The following is a 20620-nucleotide window of genomic DNA, read 5'->3' as shown; positions in this document are numbered from 1 at the left end:
AAAATTAACGGTTTTGGAGATACGGAGCGAAATGTATAAAAATTGTGGAATTTTTGCATATATTTTGAAATTTGAGGCAATAACTGTAGTTTTTCGACATCATTATGTCTCCTCTCCAAATATTTTATTCTTGTCCTTATCTACAAATTTGCTTCAGAGGTCAGAAAAAGATTAGCATTGGTTTCAGAGATATAGCCCCGAATTTCTTTAAAAACTCAATATTTAACCATGTTTAGATGGGGCCATAAAATCCGAGCTGGACCTGACACAACAAAACCCAACTAGGGTATCTTGTCGTTTGGGTCTGTACTTTCAAAAAATCCTCAGTTCGAATTGTTTGCACAAGATCACCTTAAAAATGTTGCACATGGTCTGTTCCTTTACTTTAAAAAATGGTAACAGTGGCAAAAAATGGTAAAAGTGGTGAACTGGTCTCATATAAATTGTATGCTTGTTAAAGTAAAGGAACGCTTTGCAGGTTAAAAATGGTAAGAAATGGTAACCTCAGGCAGGTAAAGGAACAGAGCTACAGTGTAGTCAATCAATAAAATACCTTTGAAGTCCCAGAAACCGTTGCCATAACCTTACCAGCCGATTGAATTATTTTTGCCTTCTTTGGGGCACTTCCTCCAGCTTCAGTCAGTCCATTGTTTGGATTGTTCTTTTGTCTCTGGAGTATAGTGGTGGATCCATGTCTCATCAACAGTTATGAAACGACGCTTAAAATCCATTTTATTTCGCTTAAAACGATCCAAACAAGCTTGAGAAATGTTCATTCTTATGCGTTTTTGATCGACTGTTAACAAATGCGGCACCCATCTTGCAGAAAGCTTTTTCATCTGTAGTTCTTCATGCTAAATTAAATGGACTCGATCATTTGACATGCCCATGATATTAGCAATTTCACGCACTTTTATTCGTCGATCATTTAATTTTGGACGTCCACTACCTGGTTCATCTTCAATGCTTGTACGACCACGTTTAAATTCAGCAACCTAATTTTTTACTGTTGCACATGAAGGAGCACTTTCACTTTACACATTCACCATATCATTATGAATTTCTTGTCCCGATAAACCTTTATTATGTAAATATTTAATGACAGCACGCATTTCTAATTTTTCCATTGTAAAAAAATTGCGGATGCGTCTTTTTTGAACACCTGTTTCTATATGAAGGAGTTGCCAGATCGAAACAAAATTTAACATGTGTTCATAAAAGAGATGGAAGTTTCCAAAACACTTAACTTTTTTTCTGTTTATACCGCGCTTTTTGTGCTAGGCTAAGAAGTTTCCGAACTGCCCTCGTACTACCCATTTTTCATACATAATAATTGTGTTTTGGAGTAGTATAGTCATCCCTCCACATTAGCTACTTAATTTTAGGGGTCGATTATCGATAGCAATTATCGTTGAGGGGAGTTGTCATGTACATATGTATGTCAACCTTCAACTGAAGTTGCGAATCTCAGTTGACGAACCGGCTATTTTTCAGCAAACAGTTATTTTCAGTTGCAGTGAATATTTTCGCAGAAACAAGAAGTAAAATTGAAAGGAAAAAAACATTTTCTTAACAATTGTTGATTATTTGCATGATTAATTTTGTGTATCAAAAATATGGTGAAAATAACAATAAAACAACAGTTTGAAATATTAATTGATAAATTGAGTGCAAATCCAATGTGCACATGGGTTCCATCTATACAGCCGAAAACAACAGGGAATTTCGTTTTTGAATAAAAATGATTTTTTTATTTTTATTTTTGCCTTATTAAGGGGATTTTTGTTTTGTATTTTTCCTCCTCCGTCGACTTCGAAATGATCCAATTTGTTCTCTATCAAGTGAACAACTTCCTTCAATATGTTCGACAATGTAGATTGCGCCATGCAATTGTTGTAATCATTGTGATGGGACTTTTGGAAACTTTCCTCCGCAAAAAATCTCAACGCAGCGCACACTTTTAAAAGTGGGGGAATTGCTGTTGATCTGTAACTTACTTTGAAGTCATCCTTTAACGTTTCCACAATGTAAACTACGGCATCCTTTTCAATCGAAAATACGCCTTAAACCTAAAAAAATTTACTAATTATACAGATCTTTCTAACATGAGCTTCAACTTACAGTACAAATCGCAATTCCAATGGATTCGACTTGTCCCTCAAATTTATTCTAATAGATGTCATGTCCTGTACAATAATTCCACTGAACTTATAAGTTTAAAATAGTTTTTTTTTTGGCGAATTGTGCCTTTTGGATTAATGTGGAGTTCACAAGTTTGAAAAACACTGATCGATAACACGTTTATCTACAACCCAGTTGGGTTAACAACAATAATACAACATTTCATCTCAGTTGTGCTGACAATTGACAAGGTAACTCTAGTTTTGTGGCAATGCATAATCGACCCCGGCATATGAGAATTGAAATAAATAAATATAAAAACTAAAATAGTTTAGTTTTTAACTAAAAGTTACTAAAACAATAAAATGTTCGATTTCCTGACTGGTTGAGTCATTTATGCACAGGATGCAAAGCCCCTCAAAAACTAATTAAATCGTTATTTTATATTTAAATATGAAATAATACTATATTGAAGAAAGATTAATAAAAACAAAACGATTTTTTTATTTATTCCGAAATCAGCATTCGCACAGCAATCCCAAGAATCAGAAACGCAAAGCGCTCATTATTTTCCTTCCATACAAAAACTACTGCTAAGATCTGTTCATTGGTTCTTTCAGAAGGCCTCTGCTATAGAAAAATGCGAAAAAGCGATAATCCATAATTACATATGTAACTATTGCAAGAATCGGGAAAAGCGATCCTTCTGCAATGATATTCGAGGCCTCATGTAGAAAGAAATGTTGCCAGCGTTTGGAAATGCAACGAAATGTAACTGCATCGTAAAAATCGAATGTGTCGTTTCATGACAGAACAGGAAAGCAGGGACCACTTCTCGCATCCGTTGTCGAGCGAGTTTTTGTTCGAAGACAATTTACGAACGATCGACATTTTTGGATTCCCTTATACGATCGAAATTATTTAAAAAAAAGTTATCGATACCTACGGTTATCGAACGGTGAAACATATGTATGTGCTCTGCTCCAGAACCTGCTAGAATTTACAATTTTTTACTACGATAACAATTGCTCTGTTCCAGAACCTGCAAGAAGCTACTATTTTTACTACGATAACATTTTTTCCTTTATGTTATCGAAAAAAATAATAAAAATTAGTAGATTCTTGCAGGTTCTGGAACAGAGCAAAATTGTTGTGCGGCAAGTTTCTCGTAAAATGAAATGAAAATATGAAAATTGTATACAATAATAGAAAATTGTGAAAAATTAAAAGTAATAGTGACCTTAAATAAATTCCACTATGTAAAAATATAATAATCGCATTCTGTCATTGGAAAATATATTTTTAATTTATAAGAAACAGCCCCTTTTAGTCCAGTTTTTTACTCATTTTATTGGAAAAAGTAATTAATATGTGATTTTGACTAATTTTATCGCAAAATGTTTCATTAAAGTTCGTTTTGTGCCACAAAAATAATCATTTCGACAGCAGATATGTGGCGGGCAAAAACTCGCAAGACTCCACTCGAAAGTGTATTCGACAACGGATGCCGTAATCCAAATACTGAAAATATCGATCGAAATAACTCCATCACGTATGCGAGAATTAGGCCCCAGAGCTCCGAAATACTCGCGAGTGAAACTCGCTCGAATTCGAACGGGAGTACCCGCGCGAGTAGAAAAAAAAATAATCGTGAATACTCTATTTTTCTTCGTCACTCGCGAAGAGTGTTTCCAATTGGATGAGATTGTTCGGAGGTTCGGATGAGGTTGTTTGGATCATCCACCCCCTCCGAACCTCCGACAGACCTCCTCCGAACTTCTGAATTTCCGAAAAATATCCCTCCGAACCACCGAACAACTTTCCCTTTCCACCTTCAGTCCACAGCAACATCACGAACACACAATCATTCCGAACACACAAACGGCCAAATAAATAAAATTTTCCCACTCGATTTTACTCTTCGGGTAAACTCGTACTCTATTTCGAGTATTTTCACTTCCACTATTACAGTCGAAATCGCTTATAACGTCGTCGTTTATAACGTCATATCGCTTATAATGTCGAAATCCAAAAGTCCCGAATTTCTGCCTTTTATATTCCACACAAATAAATATCGCTTATAACGTCATATCGGTTGTTACGTCGGATTTTTGTGAAATATTTGAATTTTGCTATCGGTTATAACGTCGAATCATACAAGGAAGAACAATTTTCTCAAAATTTTGTTGTATGTTTTTTTTTTCAACTCAAACAACAAACCACCAAACATATGCACAACATTTCGAAGATGGGGTTACACAACTGAATTACGACTGCAATATAGGCGGTCTCAAGTCAATTAACCTTGGCTTTTTGCCACCCAATGTCTCATCTGTTTTACAACCCATAGACCAAGGAGTAATAAAATCATTAAAATCGCATTACCGGGATCGACAAATATCCACTATTCTGTCAAGAATAGAAAAGGAAGAAAGTACGAAATTAAATGTGTTGGATGCAGTGTTATTGTTTCTTTCATAACATTCTCATTTTTGATTAATTAATTACCATCGATGCCATGTATAATGACGACGACAAAATATTGGAAGTTTGAGATGAAGGCAATTCTACCGAAGAAATTGAGCATCCTACAGAAGCAGAATTTCAATTACCGCCAGTGTTAGAGGCATGCCTAACAGTAGAAACTCTTTAAAAATGTATTTACTCAAAAGACGTTACAACACAGAATGTGTTTTGGAAACCCTTTCAAAACTCAGATCTGAGTTAGATTTAAACTCATGAATTCCAAAAAAGCAGGCTATTTTAAATAAACCCATATCATATAACGTAATATATCTGCTGACGAATGAATTTAATGTCCTTATTTTTTATTATTTTGTTTTTAAGTCTTTTATACGAAAGTATATAGAATGAAAAAGTCCCAAAATTAATAAAACAACGTATTCATAACCAAAAGTCACTATACATAATATAATTTGACCTCTTCTATTAATATCGTTTATAACGACTATCGTTTATAGCCTTAGCCGATAGCCTTAGATGCTAGTGCTATTTTTTATATAATTTTATTGTAATTTTTTATTATAATAAATATTTGAAATAAATAAATAAATAAATCGTTTATAGCGTCCGAATTTGGTCGGTCCCTTGACCGACGTTATAAGCGATTTCGACTGTATTTTTAAACCATGAGTACGAGCAAAATAGGCATGATGTGGCCTTGTAAAACTCCTGCATTTGGATTAAAGCTCACAAGTGATGCGGAGGGGGTATCTAATGGAGTTGATCACCGGATAGCTTAGAGCTTTCGGAATACTATGTCCGGAAGCATGCATTGGCCCACGAAAAACATAATATCGCTGTGAACAGGACAAATAGTAGCATCGGTATAAATTTCCCAAGGATCTTCGAACAGACCCTACCTAAACTAATGATGTCGAACTTCTGGGGGAAGGTACTGTATGGAAAAGACCGATTTGGTACATTTTTAAGTTTAACTAAGTTTGTACAAAATATTACAAAGGCAAAATTTAGCATCGAATTGGTTGATCCGTTCAAGAGTTATCGCCGTACACATTGTGCTGTAGGGCTTTTTACAGCTTTCGGGCCTTGTACCGTCGTAAGGGGTGAACGCTAATACAAGTTGTTACAACAAAAATCAAAGCGATTGTGAGAGCAGGTCTCAAACTGCACTTCTCCGAAATTTCGGGAGGTTCCCGAAGCAGTGTATTAATATAGTCCATAGTCGAACTCTTTAAATCAAAGGAGCTTACACCTGGGAAAACGTCGAAACTATTTTTAAACTAGCGGACCGGCGAACTTCGTCTCGCTATTAAGGAATAAAATTTCATACAAAAACTCAATTTTCGATTTTTCCAATTTTCCGACTTTTCCAGAGAGATTTTCCTAAATTTTCTTCCGTAAAGACCTTCTCCTCGAAAATACGAATAACTGACAAAAAATTTTACAGAAATCGGCCTAGCCGTTCTCATTTTATGAATTACTATACATTTTTTACACCATTTTTATATATATATAGATAGATTAGAGAAAATGTTGTAGCTGTGAAAATTCTCTACAAGAATGAATGTGTATGCACTGAATGTATTGCCTCCTTATAAAACAATGTCATGCACGGTGCACCTTTACTATCTTTAAATGAAAAGTGCTTACACCTGAAAAGTTTTTGCGGATTCTGAAACTACAATGTTCATAGATGAAAAAAATGAAATGAAAATTTAGCTCAATTTACATCTAATATGTTTTATAAAACATGCGACATTTGAGTTGTCAATTCCACAGAAAAACTGTTAAATAAATGACGTATATTCCAAAAACACTTGTTTTAAGTGCAAGAGTAAAATGAGTTTTAGGGTTTTTTATTTTGCTTGGAAACCACAAGCCCTATTGAAATGGGACAGAAGAAAATGCTTTAGCATTGAAAATTCTCTAAAATGGTTTCTTTAGTTTCAAAAAGTACCTCCCAATGTCCAACTCATACATGTCCCAAACGCAATACACTTTTCCAGTTCTATAGTTCCCCTAAAACCAATAGTACAAAGACATAGAACTGTAAAGACTGGAAGAGATGCATAATGCACAAATGTTTATGAAATAAAGTATATAAACATTTTATCAACAACAGGGGTATGTTAATGTTAAAAACTCCATTAAAGGGCATTTCGGCTTATACGAATTGTAGGAAAGCAAAAAGTTGGACGTAGGAATGTATTCCATAGCAGTTTCCAGTTCATTGAGTATTAATTTAGCGGTTAAAATTTCAAGATTCTAAGTGGGCGCTGATGAATCAGTCACTTACCTCACTGCTCTTCTATATATAGATAATCGAATGTAGATAATCGAGGGTAAACTGTATTTTTGATTAAGCTTTACTATAATATAGTATACTCTTTAATAATATACCATTTTAATAAATGTAATATTGTCAAAATGTCAAGGTGTTACTCTCTCCACAGAAGTTGCTGAATATTTTTGAACAGAAAAAGGTTCCGAACAGAAAAAATCTGAATAACTTAACCTGATGCTTACTAGAGTGGTAATTTAATATCAAAAATAGATTTTGCCCCTAATGTGTATGATTCTTTTAACTAAATTATAAACATATACTATCATCTTCAATAATGTCTCATACCATTTGCAAGTATAATTGTATGTACATTAGGGCTATCACTTTGTGACCACTTTTCTCAAAAATTATTTCCTGTTGAGAGAATGAACCTTTCATTATTCGTGACTAAAATAACATTTGTTATATTCAAATATTGAATAAGGTCACGCACAAACAACTTTTAATTGCTATGATATATGAAATAAAATCATATATGATATAAAATTATATACATATCGCCAAGGTAAATTTATAGAAGGTATGTGCATGAATTACAACAACTAACAAATTTACAAAAACAACATTGTTGGTATTGAAAATTAATTTTCAAGAAAATATTGAATAATAATAGGGTAGTTCCAAAAATATTCTCAGGAAAAACATAAATACATTTTGAAAATCCTCCAAAATAGAACAAATTTGAATGACAATGTAAATATGAAGCATTCAGAACTGTCGTAGGTCATTTTTATTACACGTTTAGGAAGAAAAACAGTATTTTATGGTAGCAAATTTCGAAGTTTCAAATTTCATGGGTAGACCCTATTACATTTTGAAAACTAAATTTACAAAAAAAGTAAGAGTACAGCTGATTGTCACTTCTACCTTGTATAAATATGCCTTGCATATCGCTAATTTAAAAAAGAGTGGCATAACTCAAAAAATTGGTTTTTGGTGTTAGCAATTTCTATTTTTTCTACGACTTTATTTTGTCAAAATTTCAAGTTAATATCTCTAAAATTCATTTTCTTGGAGTTTCTCATAAATTATTACAAACGTTTTTGAGTTTATGAAGCACTAAAACACTTCAAATCATGACTGATCTTGCACAGAAATTTAGCACTGATATCTGGCTAGGTCTTTACAAAAGATGGTCCAAGTAGTTATTTTATTTTTTGTGTAATAAACTTTATAGTTGGGAAGCCAAATTTCAATCGTCAACTTAAAACGCGCTTTTTGCGAAGCTTGATTTTTATACCCTACACCACTATGTGGGGAGGGTATTATAAGTTGGTTTTGGCCAAAAAGTTTGTAACGCATCGAAATAATGGTCGTAGACCCATACTTATATATACCAAAATTAATGTCTCGACGAGCTGAGTCGATCTGGCTATGTGTGTCCGTCCGTCCGTCTGTCCATCTAAACCTTGTAATCACGCTACAGGTCGCAATTTCGATCGGATCGTCACGAAATTTTGCATGTTGATGGGGGTCCCGGAGGGGAAGAAGCCTATTGATTTTGGTGATGGTCGGATAATATTTAGGGGTCGGAAAGGGCAAAAAACTTAGGTGGATAAAAAGACAACGTTTTTTCTAAAGCAAATATCTCAGCTTCTATATGGGGTATACCAAAAGCAAAACCTGACAATTAAAGTAGAAAATATCACCTTTCTAATGATGTAAAGTAGGTGCTCGTAGGTGATCAAACAACGAAGATATCACAATAGTAACAAATAAAACCCCAATTTGCATTTTTGCGATTTTAATTATATTGACGAATATCACAGCCTTGGTTCCAAAAGGATCGTCACGAAAATTTCAGGGTTAATGGGGGTCTCACAGATGAAGAAGCATATTGATTTTGGTGATGGTAGGGTAATATTTAGGGGTCGAAATGGGCAGACACTTATTTGGAGAAAAGTCAACATTTTATTTCAAAGCCAATATCTCTGTTTCTTTAAGAGGTATATCAAAAGCAAAATCTGGCAAGGAAAGTAGAAAATATAACCTTTACAACGATGTAAAGTAGGTTGTCGTAGCTGCTGCAGAGATATGGCAATAGTCGATAATGAATCCCATTTTCCGATTTGTTTGTAATCACGCTACAGGTCGCAATTTTAATCGGATCGTCACGAATTTTTTGGGAGTTGATGCGGGTCCCACATAGGAAGAAGCCTATTGATTTTGGTGATAGCCGGATATTATTTAGGGGTTGGAATGGGGAAAAACTCATTTGGAGACGAATTCAAAGTTTTATTCTTTGTGAATATATTGGCTTCTAGTAGGGGTATTCCAACGACAAGCCTGTCAATGGAAGAAGAAAATATTACCTTTCCATTGGTGTAAAGTAGGTTGGCGAAGGTGGTCAAACAAGGGAGATAAAATTAGTGAGAAACAAAACAAAACAAACAAACAAACATTGTTCCACAACATCCCATGCGGGACAAGGGAGACTTCTCTGTGAGTGAGAAACAAAAGGTTATGTCAATTTCGTTATGTCGTTGGCTCTAAAGCAAAAAATGTCCCGTAAAAACGTATCTATCATACCCACATTATTATAGTTTGGATTTTAAGTACAGATTTATAGCGTTCCGACTAATTTAAGTTTAAAAGTGATCATTAAATATCAAGGAATGTGAAAATTATGCTTTTAATGCCTCCAAATTAGTTTATTTTGCGTCAAATCCATCCATTAGTAAAAGAAAATATATAGGTACGTATATAATAATGGTCCATATTCTGATAAGTTTTTACGGGACAGATACCAGTCTTTATAAAAAAGTCATAACCCTAATGTACATACATAAATATGTGGAAATGAAATGTATTGCTTGCGACAAATGCCATATCCCTATAATTGTTGGAAAAAAAATGTGAAATTGATTGCTTTTTTCCATTACAGATAGGAAACGGAGAAAGATAAACACTTCTCCACATAGTCAAAATATTACTCATTCATAAGGCAGCCAACAAGGAAATAAATTGAAATAATAGTAAGAGGAATGTAAACAAGAGAGATTATTAGATTGAAACCATATACAAATGAATTGTATAGACAAAGAAGGAACACTCAGGTTATGTGCTGTCAAGTGATTCAAACCAAAACACTCAAAATTTTTCGAAGGCGAATTTTGGTGGAAATTTCTATGATTTTGTTGTAAAATTATATCTTTTATATCAATCATAGGTTGCATATATTGTCCGACTTTGCTCTATCTATCTGATAACCTAAGCTTTGCTCCTTTACGCGCAAGAATCTTCATGTTTTCCCACATTTTACTCCAAATTTTTTCCTTTACTTGGCAGTTCAAAACTTTACATTTTAACATTTTTAACTCTTACATTTACATTTTAAATCAAGTAGGCTCATTATATCCAGTTATATGCAAAAACACTATAAGTTTCTCTTGATGAAAAAATTGGGAACAACGGAACCCATTTGTGGGGTTAGTTTTTGGGGAAACTAAATTGCCAGGCAAAAATTATGCAACAAAACTTGGCAATTTCCCTCCAAAAATCGTTTTTGAAATATGTATTTTGACGTTTACATCACCGCGCAAAACATTGAACATTCATTCGTCCATATTTTTTTCTGTCGCAGAAAAATCTACACGAAAGAAACGTGCTATACAATCGGCTGGGTGGATTCACCCGACATTTATGAATGAATTGTGGCGAAAATATGAAACAACCAATAAAAAAACTAAATATGCGATCCGTTACCAGAATACACAATGTCAGATTATATTACGGCGGTGAAATATGTATAAAGTGTGTGTGTGTGAGGGAGAGAGGTAAGACCATTGTTGACCTTTTTTAGGGAGTGCTAATGAACTTAAATGTCCCACTACTAATTCGTAATTAATTATCAAGAAACACATCAATAAAAGTGTAGAAGGATACATTACAGTTATTTGCAGGCAAAAGGCGATGTGAGCGTTTGTTGGGGTAGCACGAAATTCGTATTTAGCTCTTACTAAAGGTATTTGAATGAGATGTTTCTCATGAGATATTTTGTGCTCCCAAACAGGTACAGCAAGTAAACACTCGCTGCTTCTTAATGAAAGGAATTTGTCCAGTACAAACCAGGCAAGTTATTAATTAATAAAAATTTGTACTACATATTCAGGCCGGAAGCTGTATTTTTTTCTTACATATCATTTGTTATGCAGCCAGGAAAAAAAAACTCATTACAAATGCCCCTACTAACCCATAACTTTTACAAGGGCATGTCGTGAGAAATTTTTATTTTATTATTTTTGGCTATTAGTCTATGTAAAATTTACATAAAAAAAACAAAAAAGAGCATTTACACAGTTCACTGAGTATTTACTCACAATACATAAGTATCTATTGTTCTGTTCCAGAACCTGCAAGAAGCTACTATTTTTTACTACGATAACAAATTTTCCTCTATGTTATCGGAAAAAATAGTAAAAATAGTAGATTCTTGCAGTTCTGGAACAGACCATATATTTGAATTAATATATTTAAATCTAACCAGCAGGAAGTCGTGTAATGTGGAGTTGTGAGTCGAAAAAAGACACTACTTTGGTTACATTTTATTAGCATTTGTTTAGAGGTCAAGCAGCGACATAAAGTCCTGAGTACATAAGCTGCCTTGCCTGATTGCCTTGCATACTTCTGATAAAAGAATAAAAAAGAAAAGGGGCAACCCAGTTCGAAATTTCCTCGGCCTTCTTTATTCTTTTATTTTTATTATGTCAAAAATGAAGCAGGAAAGCAAGGCAATCAGGCAGAGCAGCTTATGTACGCAGGCCTTTATTTCTTCCAAGGATAAAAACGAATGTACACGTTTACAAAATTTTGTTATAAAATAAAAAAAAATTGCTCTTAATTAATTTCTCGTTGGAATCGAATTTAATGGCCGAAGATTTTTTGCAAGTGAAAAAGGAAAGCCGAACCAAACCAAAAATGTCAGTAATTTCAGTAACAATCGTGTGATCGGGTTTGGGAAGAATGTTATATTGTTCGCTTGTACTATCGTTTTTCTATTTATTAGTTTTTTCCACAAAACAACAACAAAAATAATACAAACTTGCTAAAAGATCGCCGGAAAGAATAACAGAAGAATAATCTGTTCAAGAAATCTTCCAAGAAACTTCTAAATGTTTGCAAGGATACAACATACATATGTATACATATATGTATTTGTATAATCCAATAAAATTCACATAGATATACAAAATCATATCATTAATTTCAGGCAATTGAGCTCTAATTATGACTGTTCAATTTTAAATGTTGCTAAGATAAATGCTCACATGTATGTATGAGGGTAACATGTTTTTCATCTTTGCGATTTTTATTCTGTATGTGTCATTTTACCATGGTGGTCCTATGGTAGTAACTTTTTATTTTTTCCCATTAGAATTTATCGACTGTTAACATTACAATATGCTTAACGGTGGTAGACCAGGCGATTTATCAGCGGGACTTTCCACAGCAATGCCAACAAAAAGGTGTCACACAAAAAGACCTCAGACATTATCGACGGAAAATAGTGGGCCAGTACGCAAGGTAGGGAATTCCAAAACCAAAGATGTCATTGCCAACAGTTGTCCAGCAATGGGTGAACATGTCACAATAGCCGTTGTCAAAGCATCAGACAATCAACAACTGCATTTCGACAAAATGTCCGTCCATTCAGTAAGTTCCGAAGATATATCAGCCACGAATGATGGTCAGTGTTGTAGTGCCGCAGCAAGGAATCCAGCTATAAAAACAGGTCGTCGCATACAATTGATGCAGGTAAGAATATTATAGAATGTGTAAATGGGTAACGAGCATATCAGTATCTTCCATGTAAACTATACTCCAACAAACCAAAGATTTACTGAAATATTTTGATAACAACGCCAATTTCCAATATGATCTATTTTCCCATTTTTTAGATGATCATTCTGCCATTTATACCAATACTGGCATTGATTGTGCAAACATCCATATCACTACATGATGTTCTGGAATATCGAGCTGAGGTGTCAGACATTGAAACTCAGGTATGTTTCCAACATTTTTATAAGTATGTCAACGTGATGTAATGCATGGTGCAATTACAAGGCAGCATAATAAGTTCGGCCAGTTTCCACCAAGCTGACAGATGTATTTTTTACGAAAACAGGGCTCAATTCTGTTTCTATGAAAAATTTTATAAAGGAAATGCATGTCAAACAAGTAAAAAATCGGCCGGGCATAAAATATACTGAACTAAAACGGAATAAGTATATTCTTTTCTGTCCACAATTTTAGGCGGAGATATTTTGTGACCACCGGTACCTAAATAAGGTAAAAAAGCATAAAAAATGCATTCAATCGGTAGGAAACCTTATATGGAGCTATATCAAAGTGAAAATGGGGAGGTACAGTTATATAGGGGGCTATACCTAAACATGGACCTATGTTGACGATTTTTAGTGGAGATATTTTGTGACCACTGAAAACCCCAAACGTGAAATTACAGATAGTTCGATCAAAAATGTTAGCTAAAATCCTCAAAATACCAAAAATCGGGAGGTACCGCAATATGGACTTATACCAAAAGATGGACTTATGTTGACGGTTTTTAGTGGATATACTTTGTGACCACTGCGAACCTCAAAACTGATATTACAGATAGTTCGGTCAAAAAATGTAGTTAAAATCCACAGCATACCGAAAATTTGGAGGAACCGTTGTATAGGGGCTCTACAAAAATATGGACCTATGTTGACAGTTTTTGGTGGAGATATTTTGTGATTACTAGGAACCTCAACTGTCTAATGGCAGGTAGTTCGGTCAAAAAATTGTCTAATATCCTCAAAATACCGATAATCGGGAGGTACCGTTATATGGGGGCTATACCAAAACATGGACCTATGTTGACGGTTTTTGGCGGAGATGTTTTGTGACCACTGGGAATCCCAAACGTGAAATTACAGGTAGTTCGGTCAAAAAAATGTAGTTAAAATCCACAAAATACCGAAAATCTGGAGGTACCATTATATGGGGGCTATACCAAAAAGTTTTCCGATATAGCCCATCTTGACCTGCCTATGAAAAAAAAAAACAAAAAACGATCGGATGCAAAAATATAGCGCTCTAACTCAATTATTGCGAACGAAAGGGTGATTACACCTTACGGACATCAGGAATATAGAATGACCGTCACTGAAATAAAAAATGTAAACGTTGAAACCTTGGAAACGAGTTGAGATTTTTTAACAATTCAAAAAACAATTATGTTGGCTGAAAAGTTGTCTTTAAGATGGCGTAGAAACGTATTCCGTTTACGGTACCGTTATACTAAAATTTTCCCAAAAAATAAAAAATGGTAATTTTTAAATTGAGCATTAAAAATGATGCACCACGATAATCGATTAATAATTTCCAAAATTTTCGCTTTTTATGCCATTTTAGTTATCAGTTATGGTGAAATAATTGGTTCCCTATCGTTTTCAGTAGTTTTGTCATTGATTTCGATAGAAAAAATAATGTTCCTGACGTATTTTTGGCATGATTGTCCCTTTGTAGGAAATTTGGCTACTTATTTCTAGTTTTTGAAGTTATTTCCCGAAAAATGGCTATGAAAAATCATTAACGGTTATGTCTAGAGTACGTACAAACAATTTACTGACATTTGGAAAGTCCTGTATCAACCAGGCTTGCCCCATATTGCACTAGGCTTTAACGGCATTGCCCTAATAGAGAAAAATAATCAGGGTATAGAACAGAAGTTTTCGCCCTTTTCTTTGAAAATAGTTTTCAGAAACTTTATTAACAATTGGTCTGTTCCAGTACTGCAAGAATCTACTAATTTTTACTATTTGTTCGATAACATAAAGGAAAAAATGTTATCGTAGTAAAAAATAGTAGCTACTTGCAGGTTCTGGAACAGAGCACATGTTTGCTTTTATAAAAACAAAAGTTTCAACACCCATTGTTGCCATTCAAGCCAAACAATACTACTCCCTTCGACGAGTTTCATAGAATCAATCCAATCCTATATAACCGTGTGTTGCCAGGCGCCGTTTGCAATTTTTTGGACAGTTTTTACTACGATAACATTTTTCCTTTATGTTATCGGAAAAAATATTAAAAATTAGTAGATTCTTGCAGTACTGGAACAGACCAAGTTTGTCATACGACCTTGTGTTGTGTTGTTTACAGTACAAAAATCACTTTGAATAAAAAATGGAATTTACTTGTAAACATTTTCGTCCGATAATTTCTCACAACTTTCGACGTAGATATTCACGGCAAGAGTGCATTGATCAAATTAAATCTATCTATGTTGATAAAGGGCCAATCTATATGTGTGTTCGTTTACTCAAAATTTGTACAAATTGTTACTGGATGTTGTTCGTTTACTCTACAGTATAATGCAAAAGACCTTAGTCGATTACAAGAAGTTACTGAACTTGTACAAATTTGTACAAATTGTTGAGCAAACGAACACACCTTATATAACTATGAAAAACTGGTTTAATGAATTCTAACTAACCAAAAAATTAAGCCGTGCGTGAACGGATAATGCAAGATCGCCGCGATATATATACTGTGAGATTTCTTCCATCAACTAATATTTGATATTGCATGAGCACTTGGCCCCACAAATGGGGTTTTGTCGTTAGATCCAGCAAATTTGGACAATCGCTCAAAAAGAGGCTCTTGTAGATTGGTGCAAAGAAATTGTGAATAGAAACGATCGTTGTACTTCGAACGACGGGAATCGACAGTTTTGTCTTCGAAAGCGAGCCAAATCCAGTGAAAGTTGTTCATGTAAGAAGCACTTCGAAACAAATGATCGCCTGTTTCTTCGCAAAACTGACCGCGTGTAAGTAAGTAAAATGATACAACAACAACCCAATGTTAGATATGCCGGCATTGCAAATGTTGTTTTTTCGTGAAGGGGATTCCCGTAAAATTATATACTTTAAAGTCATCTTGAGTTTTTGAAAACATTTCTTAATGATTTTGCTCCAGGTTATTGTGCACAATTTTTCTTTCCTCTGGAAATGGATGCCACAAAGAAGAGCTCCGAAAACACATTTCATTAAGACATTATTTAATAGTTGATAATTACAATTTATCGCATCTGTTCAATCATACGCCCCGATAACATTGGTGTCACATCGAGTTCATTGCGTGGTATTTACATAGCCACACACAAGATGTACTCACATTTGGATGTATGTATGTATGTGAATTGTCGCCGGCATGAAGTGTTACCTATCTTATCTCACCTCTCACCAATCAATATTTGTGACCAGGACGGACTAGTTGTGTGGAGAGGGATATAAATTGCGTGCAAATATTAACACTTGGACTTGCACATCGACACATGTCAGTATGTTCACTTACTCCAAGCCAAAATTGGACACGAATAAAAAAACAGTTTGCCTTATTAGGGTGAAGGTCAATTTTTGTGATATAAATATTAATTTAAGTACTTTAGCTAAGTTCACAACACATCTAACCAATATTTGTTGATTATATTATCAGTAGGCCTATTCTGTAACTTTTATCGATTGAAAATTTGTTAAAATTTCTTTTGTTTTTGTAACAACTACAAAACAAACAAATGAAAATTTTTGTAAAATAAACAATGAGTGAAGTTGTTAAAAAGTTACTGAATAGGGGGGCAGGTTCAAAAACAGAAAACACAATAAGAATTAATTATATTTGTAAGAAAATAAATCAGTAGGGGAATTGTCTAAATTAAAATCCAGAAAATATTAGGCCATTCCAATGTTTCATTAGGGAATAAATGAAGATTACCAAAATAACCCAAATTTTGACGCGTCAAAATAAAGTTTACACATTTGACAATTTTAAGATTTTTTTATTTCTTTAACAAAATGAAGGGATATTTTGGCTTTTGAACTTATTTTCATCACTTTAGGTGTAATCCGGAGATATATCCCGCATTGGACCGTAATACCGCATTCGTGAAATTTTGGCATAAATAAGCCTCTATTAATTTTTTGTCGAAATTTTTCGTTAAGTACACAATGGATTTGGATTCTAGAGACTACAATTAGTGGTCCGATATACATAGGAGTCAAATATAGCAACATGTTATCCATAAATAAGGGAGAACGCTCCAGATCTCTGCCCATATGTTACGTAAACCTTTGGTATTAATATCGTGTCAATATGAGTGGAAAATATTGTTTTCATATCCCTGAACCCATAAAATCCATTTAGTCGGACCCCGTTACTTCCATACACACAGGGCTGCCAGATTATTTTTATTGAAAATCGTCAAAATGACGATTTTTAAAATTAAAATCGTCAAATCTATTTTACAAAATCGTCAAAAATTAAAATGTTAATATTTAGTTATATTTAAATATATTTTTAATTAAAATAAACATTAAATGGTTATTCGAGTTAGTAAACATATTTTTACTTTAAATCAGTATTAAATTAAATGATTAATTAACGATTTTGTAAATAAATATATGAGTTAACATTCTCAACAAGTCGGGTTTAATCAATATGTCTAACAATGTATTTTGTTAAGTATACTCTACATTGAATACTTATGAAAAGAATTTCGATACATATTTCGTTTTGTGAAGATTTACTTGGCTGAAAACTCGTTTAACATTTGCTGGCGAATGTGGAAATACCCATCATTATTTTCTTTAAAAATTTTGTTATTATAGGAAAAACATATGAACCATAAACATGTTTCAAATCATATATTAAAATGCGAAATAAATCCGTTTCATTATTTTCAAAAATTTCCACAAAATCCAAAAGCTTTAGTTCACGAAATTCTGAATCCAATTTTTGCTTTTCCTTCTTGTTGACAAAATGTTAAAATCCGTTAAGGATGTCGAAAAATCAATAAAACTATTTTCAAAATCAAATCTATTAAACTTTTATAATTTCTGCACAAAGCTCAATATAACGCAGTTAATTGCCGAGAACAGAATCTACCATTGTTGAAATTTTGACTTTTGTTCCTTTATAAATTTACCAAAATAATAGGAGATTGTTGCAGGTTCTGGAGCAGGGCAATTATATATTTTGCTTGTTTCCATTGAATTCTGTTTGGTTCTAGTTAAAAATTCCTTTGTGCATATATGCACCCAAAAATATCGTCAACATTGATGAAACCTGATACATATAGCTAAAATACATGTTCTGGCAAAATTTCAAGCTTCTAAGTTAAACAAGTAAGAAAAGCGCTAAGTTCGGTCGGGCCGAACTTTTTATACCCTCCACCACAAATTTCAGCCATTTCGGTGGATTAATGTGGCCACAACCTTCAAAATACCGAAATTCGGAAGGTACCGTTCTATGGGGCTATATGATGGCGTGGACTTATACCTACAAATTTCTGGGGGAAAGTTTTATACGCCTAAAGAAGACTAAATACCAAATTTCAGCCATCTCGGTGTGATAATGAGGCTAAAACGTTCAAAATATCGAAAATCGGGAGATATTGTATTATGGGGCTATATCAACACATGGACCTATATAAACATTTTATGGTAGAAATGTTTCTTAGCCTCTGGAAACACAAAATACAAAGTTACAACCGATTCTTTGGTCAAATGGGTCTAATACATTCAAAATATATTAAAATGACGCGTAATTTATAAGGGGCCTATACCAAAACGTGGACCTATATAACCCAACTTTGGTAGGAATCATGGTACAATAATTCATAGGTAGGCCAGGTATGAGAATCGCCAAAAAAATACAACCCTGTCGCTATGGCTTAAAACGTCAAAATTGTTTTGATGAATGATAACGGATGAGTATACAAAGAAGAAGATCGAAATGTTGAAATGAAAACAAAACAGAGTTGAATTTTTTGATCAATAATAAATATCAACTCTGCATGCCAACACGGTTTTGACAGATTAAGCCATAACAAAAAAAAATTGTAATCAGCTGTTAGCTGTGGCCTACCTAAGAATTATTGTACCATGGTAGGAATATTTTTTGGCCTCTGGAGACACAAAGTACCAAATTACAACCAATTCGGTGGTAAAATGGGCCAAATATCTTAAAAATTCCTTAAAACGACGACGCGCCACGCTTCATTTTGTATGGGGGCTATACGAAAGCGTGGACCTACATAGCCCGCTTTCAATACCAAAAGTCCTACGTAAATATAACATATTTTCCCAAAATTTCATCAACCTACGTCAATCCGTTCGGACGCTAGAGTGATTTCCACAGACGGACGGACATGGCTATATCGATGTAGAATTGCACGCTGATCAAGAAACGTAGTGACAAACTTAATATACCCCCATTCTATGGTGGAGGGTATAAAAATAACAATTATTGTTTAACAATTAATTTTTAAAATCAACCACGTTTTTACAATTTCATACTTTACAACATTTTTTATGACTGCATTAGCAAAATATCCAAAAATCGTCATTTTTTGGGTAAAAATCGTCAAATCGTCATTTATCATTTTTTGACCAAAAAATCGTCAAAATGACGATAAATCGTCAAATCTGGCAGCCGTGCATACACACCCTGAACATATAGGAGACTTCATAATGCTTGAGTGTATTTACCACGTTCCCATCATTGTAAAAAATATCAGCTGTAAAAAATATGAACGTAGATTTAACGGTATTGTGAAGTCTCCTGTATGTTCGGGTGGTGCATGACAGTAGCGGTGTGCGGATAAATGGCTTTTATGCTTTCAGGGGTATGAAAACAATGTCTTTGACTCAAATCGATACGATATTAAAGACTCTAGTCTAGAGGAATGAGGCTAACACCAAAGATGTACCTAATAGCATGTTCACGCGTGCCCGCGGGCATAGGCAAAGCGATCGTACTCACACGTATAGAGTAAACATCTTCGTGTGGCTTCGTTGCAGTCGATGAGAAGAATACTATTTTTACATTTACGAAATCCACTCGATTTCAACTGTCAATTCCATTGCTCAAACGTCAAATGAAATCCAATCGATTTCAGATGAGTTTTCATTTGACGTATACACAAAGGAATTGACAGATGAAATCGAGTGGATTTCGTAAATGTAAACATAGTAGAACGTTGGTTTGTTAGTGTAATACTAATATTGGTCGTTCGAATTTTTTACACTCACACAAGCGCAATGTACATATAATATGCAAATGTGTGTTTTTGGCCATCAATGCATTAAAGGAACCAAAGCAAGGTAAAAATTTGTATTTTATTAAAAATAAAAAGGCCCAAAAAAGGATTTTTTCCTCTTTATAACTTTGTTCTCCAAAATCACTATACAATTAGGCTTGTATTTCCACAATAAAATTGTTTTTAATTTTCACTAACATAAATAACCGAATAATTAAAAACAGATGATTGATTGTTTTCAGGAAGAAGAAGAGATGCAAGTGCTTGCTAGAAGAAATTTGTCCAGCAAGAATTTGGAAACTCTCAGTAAAAGAACTGTCAAAATGTCTCTCTCGAATCGCTCTCTTTTGCTGGACTTTTGTGCTCTTCATTTATTGTCTAATGAAACGTTGGATGGGCATAATATTTTCTGGATTTTTAATTCACTACTAAATATTATATTATCTCTAAGTTGGTGTAATAATGCAATCAAAAAAAAAAAAAAAAAACTTTGAGAGGTGTAAAGGCTGAGGGTACACAAATTGCATTAATACATTTTTGTATTCCTGTTTTGTTCCAAAGGCATTTGATCGATAATTTGTTAA

General features: G+C 33.9%; 1 protein-coding gene across 2 annotated transcripts in view; it reads left to right on the top strand.

Annotated features, from left to right (window-relative positions):
• LOC141405124 (uncharacterized) overlaps positions 1 to 20620 on the top strand; it is a 61959-nt gene that overhangs the window by 4095 nt on the left and 37244 nt on the right. For both annotated transcript variants that reach the window (XM_073989132.1, XM_073989133.1), the window contains exons 3-4: positions 12324 to 12703; positions 12847 to 12954. In XM_073989132.1, the coding sequence (XP_073845233.1) occupies positions 12350 to 12703; positions 12847 to 12954 (462 nt within the window). In that variant the 5' untranslated portion in view covers positions 12324 to 12349. The remainder of the gene's footprint in view (positions 1 to 12323; positions 12704 to 12846; positions 12955 to 20620) is intronic.

This window comes from Musca autumnalis, unplaced genomic scaffold (genome assembly GCF_047663935.1).
Source record: "Musca autumnalis isolate F117 unplaced genomic scaffold, ASM4766393v1 scaffold_5, whole genome shotgun sequence".
Taxonomy (NCBI): Eukaryota; Metazoa; Arthropoda; class Insecta; order Diptera; family Muscidae; genus Musca; species Musca autumnalis.
The sequence above is the reverse complement of the archived record's forward strand: the minus strand, read 5'-3'. Positions and strand labels throughout refer to the sequence as shown.